Source organism: Amphiprion ocellaris, chromosome 3 (genome assembly GCF_022539595.1).
Source record: "Amphiprion ocellaris isolate individual 3 ecotype Okinawa chromosome 3, ASM2253959v1, whole genome shotgun sequence".
NCBI lineage: Eukaryota > Metazoa > Chordata > Actinopteri > Pomacentridae > Amphiprion > Amphiprion ocellaris.
The window spans coordinates 21,638,848-21,658,450 of NC_072768.1; the positions used below are offsets into that span (position 1 = coordinate 21,638,848).

General features: G+C 38.4%; 2 protein-coding genes across 2 annotated transcripts; one reads left to right on the forward strand and one right to left on the reverse strand.

Annotated features, from left to right (window-relative positions):
- The first annotated feature begins 2,787 nt into the window (after positions 1 to 2,787).
- On the forward strand, positions 2,788 to 13,138 carry LOC111580509 (nucleobindin-2-like). The gene is made up of 13 exons (XM_023288274.3): positions 2,788 to 2,923; positions 3,475 to 3,627; positions 4,224 to 4,331; positions 4,429 to 4,561; positions 5,076 to 5,179; positions 7,361 to 7,546; positions 7,766 to 7,856; positions 8,116 to 8,174; positions 8,275 to 8,367; positions 9,979 to 10,068; positions 10,211 to 10,381; positions 10,700 to 10,754; positions 11,913 to 13,138. Exons 2-13 carry the CDS (start codon positions 3,490 to 3,492, stop codon positions 12,023 to 12,025), a joined length of 1,341 nt encoding a protein of 446 aa, XP_023144042.1. The 5' UTR covers positions 2,788 to 2,923; positions 3,475 to 3,489; the 3' UTR covers positions 12,026 to 13,138.
- On the reverse strand, positions 8,379 to 19,587 carry si:dkey-10o6.2 (uncharacterized protein LOC100124608 homolog). The gene is made up of 7 exons (XM_023288275.3): positions 19,350 to 19,587; positions 17,346 to 17,470; positions 17,202 to 17,268; positions 16,303 to 16,459; positions 15,384 to 15,526; positions 14,952 to 15,062; positions 8,379 to 13,506 (listed from the first exon to the last, which is right to left on the reverse strand). The coding sequence occupies exons 1-7, from the start codon at positions 19,503 to 19,505 to the stop codon at positions 13,330 to 13,332; spliced, it is 936 nt and encodes a 311-aa protein (XP_023144043.2). The 5' UTR covers positions 19,506 to 19,587; the 3' UTR covers positions 8,379 to 13,329.
- Between the last annotated feature and the right edge of the window lie 16 nt (positions 19,588 to 19,603).

Sequence of the window (19,603 nt, forward strand, 5' to 3'; positions counted from 1 at the left end):
AGGTCGGTTCACCGGGAGAGCAGCGCCGCCGTGTGGAGCACAGCGGCCGGTGTCCCCATAAATCACGCTGTGAACTGTGACGGATGTGCAGTAGTTGGATGCAGCATAACAACATTACAACACTGCAATAAAAATGCTTTTAGATTACACCAGTAACGATAATATGAAAACACTATCTAATGGACATTGATGTGTCATTCAAATGTATTAGTTTTCAACACATTTAAAGAGCATTTTGCTGATTTCTGCTTATTTAACAGAGAATTTTGACCCAACTTGGTTTTTATATATTAAGTAATTTATAATAATAATAATAATAATAATAATAATAATAATAATAATAATAATAATAATAATAATAATAATAATAATAATAATAATAATAATAATAATAATAATAAATCTATGGATGATAATTCTGAGCATAAATATGGTATTTTATTGATATGATCATGGCACTGGTTGCATTATATTATGTTTTAGTTTAGAAGCCAGTGGTTTAATATATAATATATACTGCCAGGTTGTTATTGAAAATGACAAATAATTTACCTGGTTAAATAAAGGTTAAACAAAACATAAAATAAACTAGATGACTGAGCCAGAGCATCTCCAAAACTGTAGCTCTTGTGGGGTGTTCCCGGTCTGCAGTGGTCAGTATCTATCAAAAGTGGTCCAAGGAAGGAACAGTGGTGAACCAGGGTGATGGGTGGCCAAGGCTCACTGATGCACATGGGGAGCGAAGGCTGCTGAAGAAGTTAATGCTGGTTCTGATAGAAAGGTGTCAGAATACACAGAGCATTGCAGAATAGTCAGGATGCCCATGATGACCCCTGTGCACTGCTGAAAGCACCAACAATGGGAACATGAGCATCATAAATGGACCACGGAGCAATGGAAGAAGGTGGCCTGGTCTGATGAATCATGTTGTCTTTTATATCCACTGGATGGCTGGGTGCGTGTGGGTGACTTACCTTGCGACCACATGGCACCAGGACGTACTATGGGAAGAATGCAAGCCGGCGGAGTCAGTGTGATGCTTTGGGTAATGTCCTGCTGGGAAACCTTGGGTCCTGCCATCCATGTGGATGTTACTTTGACACGTACCACCTACCTAAGCATTGTTGGAGACCATGTACACTATTTCAAGGAAACGTACTCCCTGATGGCTGTGGCCTCTTTCAGCCGTGTCACAAAGCAAAAATGGTTCAGGAATGGTGTGCGGAGCACAACAACCAGTTTGAGGTGTTGACTTGGCCTCCAACTTCCTCAGATCCTGATCCAATCCAGCATTTGTGGGATGTGCTGGACAAACAAGTAAAATCCATTGAGGCTCCACCTCACAACTTCTAGGACTTAAAGGATCTGCTGCTGACATCTTGGTGTCAGATATGACAGTACACTTTCAGAGGTCTAGTGAAGTCCATACCTCGACAGGTCAGGGCTGTTTTGGCAACAAAAGGGGAACCAACACACAATATTAGACAGGTGGTCATAATGTTATGACTGATTGGTGTAATATGAGCTTTTTTCTACAGTGGCTTTCTCTTTGATACTCTGCCATAAAGCTTTGACTTGCGAAGAACCCAGTAAATTACAATCACTGACATATATTTACTTCAGTCAGATGTTCTGTGCTGCACTTACAGTGTGATTTTGAGCAACAGTTGGCTGCATCTGTGTTGAATTAGGTGAATCATTAATTGACATCACTTTGATCACTTTGTAGAAATCCATGTTCGCTTTGACATGAAAAGTCTTTTGTTTTTGGTTAAAGAAAATTCTTGTCCAAAAAGTGAAATCAAATTGACCATGACTCAATGTGCTGAAAAGCTATAACAAGAAAAAACTTTTATGGCTTCAATACTGTTTTATAGACATTGTAAGCTAATTAAGATCAAGTTTTGAATACTTAACTTCCGTTTCTCTATTTTCTGCCTCTTTAAACTTGAGAGCTCATAACATTTTATCGGGATATATTGGAGTTATCACTACTTTAAATGCATTTAACAGATACAGTCACTGGTTGGTTGTGAAAATCCCCGGTGAGGTGACCAATAAAGTTTATTTTATCTGTTCTTAGACTGTCTGTTAGTAGTTACATGAAAATGCCACTTACACTGTAATGTATGCAGTTGTAGCCTATATTTGCTGCATTTTTACTCATCTAAATTTTAAATGGAAGAGTTTTATTTTGGGTATTGTTACACTGTTATGGCAGTTTTGACTTCACACAAGATCTAAATGCTTTCTCTCCTCTTGTTAGCCCGTCATTTACGTTAAACTGCTGTTCTCCCTTGTAACCAGGCTGCACAAGTGTATATAGTATAAAATATGAAGAAATTATTTTTTTTTGAAAAATTAGAATTAATAATAATATTAAATATCTGTTCTAATTTGACTGCTTCTCTGTTTCCCAGCATTCTTAGATCAGGTGCATCCTTCAGTATTTTTCCAATCTGTTTCCATTAAAATACAGTTACTGTACGGCCCTATGCTGTGGTGTATAGACATATGATTAAATACGAGTAATCCAGTCTCAACTGTGAGTGATGTTGCTCTTTCTTACACTAACTCCGCCCTCGACTGGTTGACTGAACGCCACGTACAGTTTTGGCTCAACGCACCTTAAGCCACGGGCTGAGGCTGATACGCTTTGAATGACAGCTGCGCTGTCCAATCGGCTCTCAACGCGACTGTTTTGTAAAGAAAGTGTACTTTCTCTATCCAATCAGAGCGGCCGGAGGCGGGACGTTGCCATGGTGAACACAGCCTTTTTTCCGGTAGGTTGTGGCCACAGGACTAGAGGCTTGTACTGGTGGTGAGACAGATGACAGCTGTAAACAAGCCCCGGTGAAGCTCAGGACCTTTGAGGAACAGTCAGCGGTGAAAGCTCGGTGAGGAATAAGAAGAGGAGCTCAAAGTAAGCGCCACTTTACTAGTAACTGCTATTTTACACAAACTGTAATTTAATAACGCAAATAACTAAATATAAAGCGGCTTGTTTTGTCACTTATGTGGGATAATGAATTAGCTTCCATCCTTAACACAAAATCCTCACGAAACCACCTGCTGTTTAAATCACACACTTGTCATTCTGTGTGTTCGTCATTCATTGTGAGTTACAGGTTCACAACCACTAAGTTCTTAAGGTTGAAGTGCTGCCCTGTCTTTATCCTCCAAACACGTGTGCTGCACACTGTTTTACTTGTGGTTGAGATGCTTGTAGGATTAAGACTGACTTGCTTAGCTTCTTTCCCATTTTGACTCCAGGTGAAGGTGCAGCATGTACCCTTTTCGCAATGCCTGATAAACTGAGGGTGTTGTCTTTTATATAGATAAAGCACCTGCTGGAGCTGCCTTGGCTCCACACACTGGATACTGGCACCATGATGCATACATTGTTCATGGAGGCAGAAAATTGTTATGTATCCTAGTTACTTACGTTTTTTGTCATGTCTCTGTTTCATATAGACACTACCCAACCAGATGGTGAGGAGGAAAGCTTTGGCCCGTTGTGGCCTGGTTCTACTCAGTTTGTGGCTTTGTATCCAATCAGTGCCTATCAGTGTGGAAAAGGCCAAAGAAAAGCCCAAAGAGGAGGACCTGGGGCCACCCCAGAGTGCTGTGAGTTACCTCAAAGTGCTATGAGACACTAACAAACACAGAGATATCACACTCAAATGTGGATCTTATAGCGAATTACACCAAATACCTCAGAGGCTTCCAAACAAGGAAATTACTTGGTCTTCCAGTAAATCAGGCAGGGCTTTCTCTTATGGAATGTTTACCTGCTTAACGGTAAATGGCTGAAAGTAGAGCAGTCTGGACACAGAAAATGTCATTAACTATAATTTTTTTGCATTCACAGATTAAGTATGGCTATTATATTGAATATATATTAGATAAATTATCAAATATATATTAAACCCAATATATGAAAAAATAACATATTGAATAAAATGTTGCTAAAAGTTTAATTTCTTGAAAATGCATATTTTTGCCTTTGTATCCAGACTTTAGGGACACTCTGTAGGACTTAGGGGGATTTATTTGTGTAAATGAAATCTAATATTTAGAATTCTGTTAATTTGTGTGTAATCATGTTTTGCTTTTTTAGTGCCACAGCTAACTGTCACTAAATCTGACACATTGGACCTTTAAGTCCAGTGCCAGTAGTTCATATTGTTCAGGATATATTTTATATGTGATATATTTTTCAGGATACTGGACTGCATTATGATCGCTACCTCAGGGAAGTCATTGAGTACCTTGAGAAAGATCCTCACTTTAAAGAAAAGCTCAAAAATGCTGATATGGATGACATCAAGGTACAGATTCCCTAAACAGCCAGTTATTTTGTAAGCTGTTTTTTCACTTGAGCGCTTTTAATTGAACTTTTTTTCTTGTTGTTGACTCTGCTCGCAGCAAGGTAAACTTTCCAAAGAGCTGGACTTTGTCCACCACAATTTTCGGACTAAGCTGGACGAGCTGAAGAGGGAGGAGATGAACAGGCTGCGGATGCTCATCAAAGCCAAACATGACATCCAGGAAGGGAATGGTGAGTTTCTTACTGATGTGTCGCTGACAAACCTGCACCTCTTGAAGTTGCACAAGTTCTGTAATACAAGTTAGCGGTTGGGTCATCATCGAATGTGGCATGCGGCTCTGCGACAGAGGAACATGATGTAAAACAACCTATACTTCAAATAACAGTGACTTCTGCTCACAAGGGGGAACTACTTAAGGAAACTTAGATGAAACAGATTAAGAGTACATCGCTATTAACACAAGTTAGTTTACAAAAGTTCAAGTTGAAGTCACAGCTCTACCTTTTAAAAACAGAAATACATTTTCACTTTTTAAATCTTATTTAGGTCTTGTCCAGACCAACTTTGATTTTAAGTTTAAATGACTTGGTGAAGCATGACTGTGTGAAACTCAGGATAAAGAGGAACCACTGAGTTAATTTAGTGAATAACACAATCACTCACTTTAAGTTTTTAGTGAGTACTATCAAAAATAACTGAAGAACTACTACAGAACTCTTATTCTAACTACTCTCTTTCTTGCAGGCTACACAGTGGACCACCAGGCCTTGCTGAAACAGTTTGAGCACCTTAACCACATGAACCCAGACACTTTTGAGGTGGAGGACCTGGACCGCCTTATCAAATCGGTACATACATGCACATGCACGTCTGTTTACTGACCAAGCTAGTATGCATTGTTTGTAGGGACTGTATGACTGTTATTGACATGTAACTGCATCATAGTCACACCTATAATCAGTATAAAACAGCTTGGGTTAAGTCATGGGTATAATTAATGTGGATGAGCCCATAGAGAATTACAGGCGTCAAACAATAAAATTTGCTTCTCAGGACTGCTCGCATGTCTACTCATTTAGCTAGCCTGGCCTTTTTTCGATTTTAGACTGTATAAGTTGGAGACATCTGCAGCCTTATGTCCATTACTGTAGAGGTTTGGGCTTGCCAGGGGTTAATTCATCAGTTTTGAGAGAGCCACATGTGTCCTATGAAGTTAGAGGAAATAAAGGGGAAGTCAGCTCAAATGGGGTTTGCATGTCTCTCTGTTTTTACAGTGAAGTGTACAATCAAGTACACATAATTCCTGACAGTATTTTGTGTAGCTTTGTTTTATGGTCATTTAATTACTATTCATGTCTTGGGATTGCTTGGGAACTAAAGTAATAAATGACTGTTTGCTTCATCTGTGATACCTCTGCGTGACGTTTAACTATCAACTGCCATCGACACAATCAAACACAGTGTACCAGAGGAGCACCTACAGGGCTATAGGATGAAGAATTACCTGCAAGTTCCGAGTCCAAAATAATAGTTTCAGATTGGGCAGATTTAGGTTTTGTCAGAGCTTTTGCATTTTAGCACAATTAAATATACACTCAGTTTATTGTGTAACACCTGTTCAGCTTCTTGTTAAAGCAAATATGTGATCAATTAATCATGTGGCAAAAGCTGAGTGCATTCTCCGCAATTTAAGCCAAGCATCAGAATAATGAAGAAATATCATTCAGCTAACTTTGAACCTGGCATGGTTTTTGGTGGCAGCGTAGCTGATTGGAGTATTTCAGAACTGCTGATCTACTTGAATTTTTACACAAAACCTCGTCAGAGAATAGTCAGGAAAAAGAAAACCCATCGGTTCTCTGGGTGAAAATGCCTTGTTGATGTCAGAGGTCAGAAAGGAATGACCAGACTGGTTTAAGCTGATACTCAGGCAACAGTAATTCAAATATCCTCTCATTACAACAAAGATATTCAGGAAATAATCTATGAAACCTTGAGGCAGATGGGCTACAGCAACAGAAGAACACACCAGGTGTCACTCCTGTCATCTAAGAACAGGAAACTGAGGTCACAGGGCGTAAACAACATGAAAGTATCCATCCTGCCTTGTAACAACAGTTTAGCTGGTGATGCTGGAGTAATGATGCATACCAGCTGAGCATCATTTAAACATCACAGGCTGCCTGAGTATTATTGACCATGTCTGTGGCTTTATGAGCAGTGTACCCATCTTCTAATGGCTGCTTTCAGCAGGATGACCTCCGACGCCACAAACCTTATATCTCATGCTTGTTCCTTAAACCCATCAATAAGTTCACTGTGTTCTAATGGCCTCTACAGTCACCTGAACTGAGTCCCATAGAGCACCTTTGGGATGTGGTAGAAGTACATCATGAAGGTGCAGCCAACAAATATGCATCAATTGTGTGCTGCTATTGTGTCAATGTGGACCTCTGAGGAATGTTTCCAACATATAGTTGAATCTCTGCCACAAAGAATTAAGGCAGTTCTGAAGGCAAAAAGGGTGTTCAACCTAGTACCAGCAAAGTGTCTTATAATATTCAATAAAAGAAGGTCCTAATCTACCATCACTGGTCAGACTGCATTTATGCTTCAGCCCTACAAATGCAAGTAGCAGGTTTAAGATTCTGTAACCACCAATGGGACAAATTCTTTGTTGAAATCCAAGATAAACTTTGTCGTGTTTACTCCAATTTACTGCTGAAGACATTACTGTGGCTCACAGGCAACATAGGGCAGATCAGAGGTACATTAGTACCAGCTCCCCTTAGACCTTTTAAGCATATCAGTGAAGCTGTATTTTGTGTAATTTGCGCTGAATGAGCCAAACACAAGATACATTATATTAACTGATCCACGACCTGCCTGAGACATAAAATGCTCGTTGAGTTTAATCCTCTATGGGACAAGACCACATATTGGACAGAATCAATGAGTTCCAGTCTGGTGGACAAATTAGTACAATCCAGATGTGAGTCCCCGTTCTTAACTTCTGCTTCTGTTCGTAGGCGACTAATGACCTGGAGAACTATGACAAAGACCGCCATGATGAGTTCAAGAGGTACGAGATGATGAAGGAGCATGAGAGGAGGGAACGCCTGAAGAAAATGAATGAGGAGGATCGCAAGAAGGAAGAGCAGCACTATGAGGAGATGAAGAAGAAACACGCCGACCATCCCAGAGTTAACCACCCTGTAAGACACCTGCTGGAATGAAGTTCATTAGAAATTCTAATAGAGACTGCAAGTCACTTAGTACAGTAGCATTAAGAAGAATTCTCAGTTATTATTATTCTCAGTTCTAAGTTATTATGACGTGGTGTAAGGTAAATTTATGACACTATATGGGAAACATGGTAGATTTTTATGAACAACAGCCTACTGAACAGAAATCATGACTGTGTGTGTGTGCAGGGCAGTGAGGACCAGCTGAAAGAGGTGTGGCAGGAGGCAGACGGTTTGGATCCAGAAGACTTTGATCCCAAAACCTTCTTCAAAATGCACGGTAGCCTCAGACCATATGTGTCTCTCAAGATCCAGGAACGACTGTAGAATTCAGGCATTTCCTCTGTTGTGTCTCTTAAATACATGACCAGATCTGAATCAGGCATTGAGATGCGAGTCTACATCTAAGCAGAAAAAAAGTCATAAAGGGATCTTTGTTGACTGTGGTATTTAACAAGTGTTCAAATGATCTGTGCTGCACATCACTTCCATATAACTAGACACATTGTGTGCATTGATCATGTATGGCCTCTTTGCAGACAGCAATGGAGACGGCTTCTTTGATGAGAGTGAGCTTGAAGCTCTTTTCACTAAAGAGGTATGTTTATTTGTTAGATTTTTTTTCCTACTCTGGTTGTGCATGTTTTGGGATAATGTCACTGTAAGCCCTCGAGGTCAAATTTGTGTGTTTCTTCAAGCTGGAGAAGGTGTACAACCCTGAAAACGAAGAGGATGACATGATTGAGATGGAGGAAGAGAGACTGCGAATGAGAGAGCATGTCATGAACGAGGTGAGCCATCATACGATAATAGAACAGAAATGTCATGTTTATTATCAATAAATCAGGCCCCACAATTTATGGAGGCATCCTTTGCCAAAAGAAGTGTTCTTTTTAACATTACAATATACTATATAAGATGAGATGAGATAAAACTTTACTAATCCCGACGAAAATTCCTGTGCCATGTATTGCTCCGAAAAACAAACGACATAACATAAGAAATGCAATGCCTAGAAAGTAGAAAGCAATAATACATAAGTTCAATACATAATTGAAATAAAATAAGTAAGCTAAAAAAAAGAGGCTAGAACAGAACAGGAAAAAATAATGCTGGCACTGATACTGAGTAATAACTAATATGACACATAAGTAATATCACACATGATAATGAAATAATGAGATGATATGTTGCACCTGAAAAATGAAATAAATGCACATATAATCAAGATATTGCAAATGAAGATGAAATGCTACACATGAAGCTGAAATATTACACCTAAGAAATGAAAATATGAAATATTGCACATGAAATAAATACCTACAAATGATACTGAAACTGATACTGAACAAACTGTTGAGAAGTAATATTACTAATGATATTGATATTATTGTTTAGATCGAAGCGTTTCTTGTTCTAGTTGTCATTCCTGCATAATGGGGAGTCGTTATGCAGTTTGGATATGTAATCCATTGTATGTTCATATCATTGCAAAAATGCAGCAGTAGTGCCTGAAATAAAATGTCTGAGTTTAAAAAAGACCTGAAGTTATGGTGCCCACCTCTGTCAATCATTTCATAAATAAATCAGAGCAAAAATAAATAGTCCTTTCAAGCAGTGTTGTGTCAGCTATCACATGAATCATTATTAATTAACTTGATGTTTTACAATATCATGTGATAAATTGTATACAGAATTGTGCAGAGATTGCCACTTGAATAATAAATGATTGTTTCCTCATTATTCAGTATGAACATGCACAATACACATTGGAAAAAAACTTGAATTGGAAAAATCTTTTTATTTACATGCATCATGCATTCACACACGGCATGCAAGCATTTAACTATCAGATGGAGCCCCATTAGGCCGTCAGCTACCCTCACATTAACTGGTGCCAGTTTGGTAGTGACTTGTACCATGATTTAGGAAGGAGAGGGAAATGTTAAAAGATGGTATTATATAGTTTAAAAGAAAATATTTTAAAGGGAGTGGGGTAGACTACATTTCTTATCGTCAAAACGTGTTTTTTGAATTAATGTTCTGTTTAATTGGTGGGTTCTTCATGTGCAATTTGTTTAATAAAAGCATTTGAAATACCCTGTTTAATTTCTTTATTCAGTGTGAATAGGCTGTTAAATTTTTCGGAGTCTATATTGGCAGTGTAGCCTGCAAAGCAAAAAGACAGGAATATGCTGCAATGTTTATCGTAAGTCATACACTGTCATCACAATACTGAACATTGTTATCGCACATTGCTGATTTTCCTCACATCGTGCAGACCTAGTAAGAAACAGAATCCAAGTTTTGAATGAAAAGTTGAGGGTTTCATTTGGGAGTATGTGTCGAGTCGACAATCGTAAAGATGTTAATTACAACTGTTTCCATGTGGTGGTTTTTAGGTGGACACCAATAAAGACAGACTTGTGTCACTGAGCGAGTTCATGGCGGCCACTAAGAAGGAGGAGTTCTATGAAAAAGATGAGTGGGAGGTAAGAGACAGAAATACTTTTGCTTTTCTGCCAAAGATTAGGTTCACCGGGATAAGATTTGTCTAAAGTTGCTTTTTTCCATTAATTACACTCTGTAACACCCTGACCTTCACACTACCTCGCACACCTGTGTTCCCTCCAGACTTTAGATCAGAATCCATTTTACACCGAGGAAGAGTTGAGAGAGTATGAACAGCAGCTTGTCAACGAGGAGAACGACATCAACAAGAAGTCAGCTGAGCTGGCAAAACAGAGGGAGGAACTTGAAAAAAAACAGGAAGAACTTAATGCTCAGAAGTTGGGGCTGAAGCAGGTGAATCACTTTTTTTAATGTTGAAATATAATCAGAAATTTCTTTTTTTTTTTTTTTTTTTTGAATAGCCTGCAGTCACTTGACCGGCACTATACGTTTATTTTGTTTATTTATTTGACTTTATTTTACCAGGTAAAAATGTGAGCCATAAATAAATAAAGGAATCCACACCATTTTCCACATTTTAGCTGATTGTTGATCATCTTTGGTGCAACACGTCATTGTCATGTTGGCATTTACTTCCTTCTAGCGGCACTTCTGAGCTGGTTTCTAGTTTTGTGATGTTCTAACATTTTCTGTCCATCTTTCTCTGCTCAGGCAATGGAAGAAATGGAAAGGGTGAAAGCTCAAAGCCCAAAAGCTGACATAAAACGTAAGTTTAACACTTCAGTGTCTAATTTAATTTAACCAAGGAAATTAACTTTTACTGTAAGCGTCTGTTAAAGGAATGAACATTTTAGTACTGCACTTTAAAATCAATGGGGGATTAACAAAAGAAAGCGAAAAAGAATGTGATAGTTAAAGAAACACATGCTTGATTTTGAAAGCAGCAGTTTGATGTAGTATGTCTTTCATTAGCCCCTCCCTGCCTCCTGAACCTTTTTAAGTGCGCCAAAATAACTGTGATTCTATCATCAATAATCCTTCTTTAATTATGACATTCTTTCTTTTTCACTTTCTTTTGTTAATCCCCCATCTTTCTTTTTAAACTTACTATATACAAATTTATTGAGCTAATTTAAACATTAGGGTTAAGATCCTACAAAAGTATATACTGTATTGTAAAAATTTACCCAACTGGTTAATACCCTTCAACATGTGCATGTGAACTTTAAACTTTGAAAATTTGCCTCCAGCGTCAGAAAATAGATTCTAAAATAGTTTGCATAGGATCAGCTGGACAAACTATGACAAATATATTGTTTTCCTTAAAGATGGAATCTGCAATTTAAGAGAAAGATGGTTGATATTTAGCTAGATTGCTAAGTTCCAGCTCAACAGGTTTGCAGATATTAGATAGTCCCTCATCTGATGATCTGTACCGGCCATAGGGAATTGTCAGGAAATGAATGGGTAAAGGAAGAAGCTTCTTCCTGCTGATTTAAATCCTAAACTTTACTTCCTCTGGAGCAGGTTAGCTGTGCAGCATCAGTTACCATGGGGATCTAGCAGGTTAAAAGAGAGCCACTTTTGTGATACAGAAAACTCAGACTTAAGGCTCAGCATACCTCGCTAACCTCTATTAATCTTGCTCAGCAGTACACACCACAGGGCTGTGTACGAACAACTAGCACAACATGAGCAGATACTCACTGAATTTGACAATAACTGCATTACATTAAAATCATATACTCTCGTAGATATATCCAAAAACACAGCAGAACAACCTCCAAACAGAGATAAGAAAAGTGTCCAAATTAACCTTTTATCAGTCCAGTAGAGGAACCAAACCAATACACTCCTCGTGTCTTCCATCTTCTTAATGATGATACAACTCATCACCTTGCGGACATGTGACTCTGTGTTGCAGAGCCAGGAGTTCATGTAGCCGAGGGTCAACCAGCACCACTTGTACCAGGAAACAGTCAACCACTGCCCCCTGCTCACCAGCAGCAGGATGTACCAGTGCCAGGACACTCTTAGCAGCCTCACCACTCTGCGAGCTGCGGGAGTGAGTGTGCGCGTGTTTTTGTGTTTTAATGATTCAAAATTTTTGTTATTGTTAGGGATTTTGCAAACACCTTTTGACAATGATAGATCTAAACATCAAGAGCACATTAAAAAGTGATTTTAGGCTTCAGAATTAGTCCCAGTACCAATGATGCTCTTCTTCTTACTGGCCAAATTGGCTGAATGAGCCAGACTTGAAATGTGGATTTGGTCCAGTTTTCTACATAGACAATCGACCCTTTTGTTTTTGTCATTTTGATCTTTCATCACAACAAGGACTCTGTTCTCTGTGGGGAGATCCTTGGGGTGAAATGGGGAGGGCTGCTGGCCTGATAACTGAATGTTTTGTTTTGTGCACACTGTACTTTATTGTCACTGGTACTGTCTCTTACAGGAAATACTTTGAAAATGTATTTATTTTTGTGGCAAAGAGAAAAAATTATTTCTGAAAAATGAATGTGAGAAGAGTAAGTTAGGATCAGAGATTACCCTGATTACATGAAGAATTTTTATACTCACATTAAATGTTGTGTTGTGTTTCCAAAACAGAATCAACAGATGAAGTTAGATATATATATTTAAATGTATAATTTTTTTTGTACAATTGTGCTTTGTTAGAGTAATAACTATGAATTCTAAAGTTGTTGTTTGTGTACAGTATGTGTGTCAGTGTTTGAAAGTGTCTGTGAATTTGTGTCATTTTCCACAATAGAGTACTTTTACTTCATTTCATCTCTACGCCACTGTAAACAACCACCAGTAGGTTGGATGTGGACTCAACTGTGTCATTGGCGATGGGAAACCAACGTTAATCTGCATAAATAAAATCAGAGTAAAAAAAAAGACTTTTTATATAAGATTAATATAAGAAATAATAATTGGAATATGGACACAGAGTAATTTTCTATCTCTTGCAAAAACAACAACGTCTCTGGACCCTGCTGTACCTGCTTGCTAGTCCAATTTTGTCCATGCCGCTTAAAAAGAAAACGTTAAATCTGTCCAACCAACATCTAATCTTACAAATTCATGATAATATTGTACAAAGTTTGAATGTCAACAATAAAATTGAATGAGCAAATGTAACATTTCTTTTTATCATATACGCTGACTCACTGATTGCATCTTGAAAACACACTCATATTCAAATCACCATGACAAACAAAAGTAAAACCACTGAAGGATCTGTTCAGAATTTTGACAAAAGTAACTCCCATAACATGATTGAAAAAAATTTTAAAACCAATGACGAGATGACAATAGTGTAAATGAACAACCTAATCAGTGTATGATTGACTTAAGCGCTCGATGAGGTAGCCGCCTCCGGTCACTGGTGGGTATTTGTTAGATCCGTCGCAGCAGGTGATCAGAGCCTCATCATCTGGTTGGACAAAGAAAGCCAGAGACTGACGGGTGCTGGAGTCTCCAACAGGAGGCAGCAGAACCCGGTGGAGCTGAGGAACAGACAACGCTGTAAACCACAGGCCACATTTGTTTGAGAATTAAGTTGTACGTGATGCTGTATTTGGGCCCATGGCATCACAAATATTGCCCTATAAAAGCTGATTTTAAACTTCTGGGGAAATACTTGAGCTGTTTTTCTTTGCGAATGACCAAGCTTGAACATCAGAAATAACTATTTCTACAAAAATCAGCAATGAATCAAATGTGTTATCACCGTTTAACAGACGCTTCACACATTGCTTGTCTCCAAGAAGGCTGAAGCCACATTAAAATCAATGAGTGTCCAACCTCTGTCCTGAGGCCTCTGTTTCTGGGAGTCAGTGAGGGTTTAGCAGGATGAGCTGTCTTCCAGTGTCTGAAATAGCTACCTTAATTTTTACTCATTTCATATAAGCCAGAACCAGTTTCTGAACAAATTTGAGACGAGAAATAATCAGTCCAGTTGCTGGATCTTAAGTCGTACTAGCTTTTGTATATTTGGAATTACTCCGCCTAGGAATGCGTCGGAGTTGTGCGATGATCAGCATACGTTTGTCCTTCTGTTAATCTGTGAATATGTCCATTTGCAGCATTACTCAAAAATGGACTAACGGATTTGGATGAAATTTTCAGGGAAGGTCAGAAATGACACAAGGACCAACTGATTAGATTCTGGCAGTGATGCAGCTCATAGTCTGGATCCACAGATTTGTTAAAGATTTCTGTATCATTGCGAGATAGCGGCACGGCGTCACTGTAACTTTGACAACAAGTGAATGCTACGTCAGCTGCCTGCTGATGATCACATGATTGCAATCCATACTACAAATCCACCACTTATCGGGACTTCTCCATCAGAAATTATACGACTGAGCAGCCTTTGCGGAGTATTGCGCTCTCTGAATGACTTTCTTGTTTTTTAGGGTGACAATTATCACTGTACTGGAAGAAGCTTCAGCGCTCAAATTCATCATCTGTAGTCTGAAATGACTGAAGAGTCATTCATAGATATTAATATACAAAAGATAGAAAAACATGGGCATTTGTTTCTGTGCATCAATACCAATTCTAATGACAAGTAGTTTTTACAGTAAACGTCCTCTGACCACCATGGGGACAGAAAATCTGCATGAGTGGGACCATGAGCGAGCATCTATGGAAGAGAGGTCTGAGGTGCTGCACTTGGACTCTCTTGAAATCAACTTAAACTTAGTCCCTCTTATTATTGCCTAGTTACAATCTAATTTATACAGTGTTTGTTCATATTGACTTCTTCCTTTATGATTTGTAGGTGCTTTATGGGCTAAAAATAAGAGTTGAGGGGACTCCTTAGAAGAAAATAACGTGACTGTTTAACTTAATACATTTTTGTCCTTCACATTTCAGATATTTTAATAACTTTGTCACACACACACACACACACACACAAAAAACAGACAAAAACTCCTTAGCTCACCACAGAGACGAACTGATCACTGGTCCAGCGCTGCATCAGGTCAGCGATGTTGATGAGGATGGCTCCGGGGATACAGGGAGCAGAGACGAATTCACCTGAACGTGCACGGACCTGAAGGTAGACAAGATATGTTCAGCAATTGACTTGAAACTACACAATGTGTTCAATGATTCAACTGAACAAACGGCCGACTGATGATTGAACAGCTGTGTCAGAGGTTTGCTGTAGTAGTCCAAAGGCAGCAGCTCGTAGATCATTGCAATAAACTATAAAACCGTATACGACACAAAAGGTCTGACGCATTTAATTCAAGAAAACGAGGCTAATACAAAACAACAAAAACACATCCTGAAGTAGTTGATAATTACTCCTAATAAGCTTCTTTTGAGGCCTGCGCTTCACAGTCAGACAGGGAGAAATATGAGGTATTACCTGCAGACCTTCAGAGCTCTGGAACAACAGAGTGATGCTGCCGTAGTCTGAATGCTCTCCACATCGGAGCTGACCTTCCTTTGCTTTCTCGCTCTTCACTGGTGGGTAGTAGAGGGACCGCAGAGTTGTGCCGTTCTCATCAGCTGCAGGAGACACATGAGCATTGCACAATTTGATTTGTGTATTTAGCCGCAAACAGATGTTTAATCCTATGTAGGAGGATTTTTGACTATGGCTGTCAGAACAGATAGGCACTGAAAGGCTTGAAGTTTCGCCCAGGCAAAAAAAATGTGTTTCCTGTTTACAATGTTTGATGAAAATGACAGAAATCATATGTTATTGCTGTCAAAGTCACCAGATCTCAACTCAGTTGAACATCTGTGGGAGGTTTTGGGCCAACAGGTGTGACAGAACTGTCCACCACGGTCATTAAAACACCAAATGAAGATTTATTTTTTTTTGTATGAAAGGTGGACATCATTCCAGTAGAGTTCAGAGAACTGAAGAATCAGGAGCTCTGAAGCTATTCTGGCAGCTTGTGGTGGCTCAGTACTTTACTAAGACACTTCATGTCTTGTGTTGCATCAGTATTTGACCTGTAGTTTTAGTGCTGCAGCCAAAGAGGAAGCACAGACTGGGGCCCCTGCACCCAGCATACAACCTGCTGCAGACACTGCAGCATTCGGCTCTGGAAGCTTCCACAAGACAAGACCGGTTGTGTCTTTGACCAGACGGCCTGATGGAAAAGACTTACTCATGTCATTGTTCAGCAGCAGAGATGAGCTAATTGAGGTGCATTTGATTGACAGTAAATTTTTCTGAAGTCAACAATTCAGAGTCAAAACTGCTGACATAACTAGCAGCCAGCAACAAAATAAACAGCCTGTTATAGTGGGAGGAGTGATTGTGCTGTTCGTACTTCCTATTAAACGGTGTGCACTCAGGAACACATTCGGGTCCAGATCCAGACTGTGGGCCATCACCCTCAGCACCCGCAGACTCAACTCTTTACAGCGCTGAAAGAAAGACATCTGGATCTCCTGGAAACCAGCTACAGCACCTGATGACGGCCATTTCTACAACAGAAAAGAAAAATATTGGAGCCTGACTAAAGCCAATAGCGATGTTAACATGTTACAGTTAAAAAACAACAATATATCTGCCAGTATTCCTTTTTAACAGACACCTGCAGTATACAGCATCTATAAAAAGTATCCCCCACCCCTTTATTATTATCATTATTATTTTGCTTGAATCACGGTCAATTTAATTGGGCTTTTTTTGAACAAGAATTAGACTCTTTCATGCCAAAGTGAAAACAGATTTTTACAAAATATGGGAATGAATTAAAAGCATAACACGTAAAAAAAGTGACTGCATAAAAAATAACCTCGTTGAAGTCAAAAATTCTCATCAAAATGGCAAAATTATATTACATTGTATACCTGTGACCATTTAAATTTATTAATAATAATAATAATAATAATAATAATAATAATAATAATAAATTTTATTTATAAAGCGCTTTTCCAAAAACTCAAAGACGCTGTACATAAAATACAATAAGATAAAACAAAACTGTTAATTAAAATCAGTAGATAGTAAAACAAGTTCAAGATAAAATACAGAATCACTTATTTTTATTTTTAAATTTAGTTGATATAATTCAGAACAGAGCTTTTGCTGGAAAAGTAATAGCTGTTGATTAAATTGTACTTTAACCTCCAACATGGACAATGAAGTGGAATCAATCTGAACTTTGTTCTGTGACTAAACAAACATAATCCATGTTGTTAAACTTTGTCCCTGAATCATTACTATGTCAGGATGAAGTGAAGAAGTGTTGAATGCCTCCTTTAGGTCTCCAGGTCTTTGCGGATTCAACCTGAAAAACAAATATCTGCATATAAAACCAGTAAAATCATGCAGATGAGGAGGATGTGTTCATTTCCTGAGTTATACCTCTCAGTTTCCATAGACACCCAGCCGTGGTTGATATTGCTGGAGAAGTTTTTCCTGCAGAAGGGCTGTTTCAATTCATCTGGCTGCAGGAAGAACTTCTTGGATATGTCCATAACACGGTCCACCTGTAATCCAAACATGATGGTGAAATTAGTTTACAATTTGGCACAGTTAAAATCTAAGATACAATGCAAAGTGACTGGTTTTCTGCTTTTTTAATGACGTAAAACTATTTTGGGCAAACTGAATGGTGTGTGAAACAAAAAAAAAAAACATGAAAAAACAAGAGAGCAAGAGATAGATTTCACTCTTTTTGTTGCACATAGACCAAATCAGAGTGGGTCCAGATTCAAAATTACTACATACAAACGATGTATGCCAGAGAGAATACACACACTGATTTGTGAAACATTTATTTATATGTGCAAAAATTTGAGATTTTACTGCTTTAATTGCATGCAGAGCACATTAGACCAGGTCCATGTCTAAACCCACTATGTTCAGAATGGCTGTACCAGGACTGGCTTATGGAAGAGAGGTTAAAGACTCTTTAAAACACTGTTTAATCTGTGACACCTTTACGCTCTTTCTAAAAATGCAAGATGTGGATATTTTATTACTTCCTTTGTTGCATGTAGATATATATATATATATATATATATATATATATATATATATATATATATATATATATATATATATATATATATATATATATATATATATATTACGAAGCAAGTTTGACATATCCAGGCTTTTTTTTGTGTAAGCTGGCTCGACAAAACCTAAAACCTCAGTGATAACAGGTATCATGAAGATGGTTATCATCATCTTTGTAAACTCAGACTTGCAGCTTCGGACTCTGACTGTGTTCACACAAAACGGGGACACATGTGACTCTTCTTCCACGCAAAATGAACCAGTCGTGTTCAGCTATTTAAGTCAGCAGGTTGTTTTAATCAAGGGAACAATGAGAAATATATAACTGTACAACAATAAAAAGCTCCTACTGCAAATGATGCAGGACAGGAATGCTGGTAGAAAACTGTTAAATGTGAGTAATGTATTTATTTTACAGATCAATACAGCTGATTATTTCTGACAGCTGCAACAAGTTATCAAACTTGAAACTTCATATGTTTAAACATGATATTGTATTGAAGTGCATTTAATCCCGTAATACAGCAAATCATTTGAATTTGTGCCTAAATCAAAGTGAAATTGACATTATTGATTGAGTATTCTCTGTAAAAGAATAATCAATGTTCTAACCTGTGTTCTATCAGCTGTAAACAGACTTCACATCAAATTCACATTCAAATCAGGACCAACCTTAAAACATTTATACGACTTCTACATCACCAACTAAATACATGTGGGGTTCCCATGGCAATGTGATGCATACAGTGAGTGGTACTGTAACTGCAAGCTTTTATTCAGTGGTTTTAGTAATATTTAGCTCAACAGGTTTACAGATAAAACATTTTTCCTCAGCTGAGAATCTGTATTGCTCATGAATAACAGTCAGGAAACGATTTGGTTAAAGGAAGCCGCTTGTTACAGCTGATTTAAATCTGAAACTTTGAACACTTCGAAACTTTGAACGGATCCAGATCAGGGTAGCTCCACAGCATCGGTTACCATGGAGATCCTAACCAGGTAAAAAGAGAATCACCTTCATGATACTAAAAATTTTAGGCTCAACATACCTGCTAACACTATTATTATTATTATTATTATTATTATTATTATTATTATTATTATTATTATTATTATTATTATTATTTTGCACAAATACAATAAAAACGTTGTCACGATTCAGAGAATGTGCTTTAAAGACTTTTCAGCCTCTCTGGTATAACCTGGTCCATATTTGACCAGTGCTTATGTAGTGGTTTTGCATGTAGACCCGGTCTAAAATGGTCTAAATCCGAACAGAAAGCTAAAAAAAAACGTATTCCACTTTGAGCCATTGCAGCAGTCTGACAGTACGAGTATCCTCACCTCCTCCTGAGTGATCCCCGAGTTCTTCAGATACACGAATCCAACTTGTGTGAAGGCTGTTTTCAGCTGGGCGCTCAGGTCCTGCAGCTGTTCGTCACTGACATGTTCCTCACTGAGCCCGTAGGCGCTGAAGTCCACCACCGGGATGTTCATCATCAGATCTCAGAGTAATGCGGGAGTTTGAAGAACTTTCTGCCTGTGCCAAACCTGTGACTGTTATTGCTGCTGCTTCCGCCTGTCAGTCATGTGACGCC

What these genes read in the sequence shown, in the direction of transcription:
- LOC111580509 (XM_023288274.3), top strand. Translation starts at nt 3,490, where the DNA reads ATGGTGAGGAGGAAAGCTTTGGCCCGTTGTGGCCTGGTTCTACTCAGT. An exon ending in TGGACCGCCTTATCAAATCG is followed by an intron (nt 5,180 to 7,360) that starts GTACATACATGC and finishes TTCTGTTCGTAG; the next exon opens with GCGACTAATGACCTGGAGAA. An exon ending in AACCTTCTTCAAAATGCACG is followed by an intron (nt 7,857 to 8,115) that starts GTAGCCTCAGAC and finishes GCCTCTTTGCAG; the next exon opens with ACAGCAATGGAGACGGCTTC.
- si:dkey-10o6.2 (XM_023288275.3), bottom strand. Translation starts at nt 19,505, where the DNA reads ATGATGAACATCCCGGTGGTGGACTTCAGCGCCTACGGGCTCAGTGAG. An exon ending in CGGGGATCACTCAGGAGGAG is followed by an intron (nt 17,471 to 19,349) that starts GTGAGGATACTC and finishes TTTGGATTACAG; the next exon opens with GTGGACCGTGTTATGGACAT. An exon ending in GTGTCTATGGAAACTGAGAG is followed by an intron (nt 17,269 to 17,345) that starts GTATAACTCAGG and finishes TTTGTTTTTCAG; the next exon opens with GTTGAATCCGCAAAGACCTG.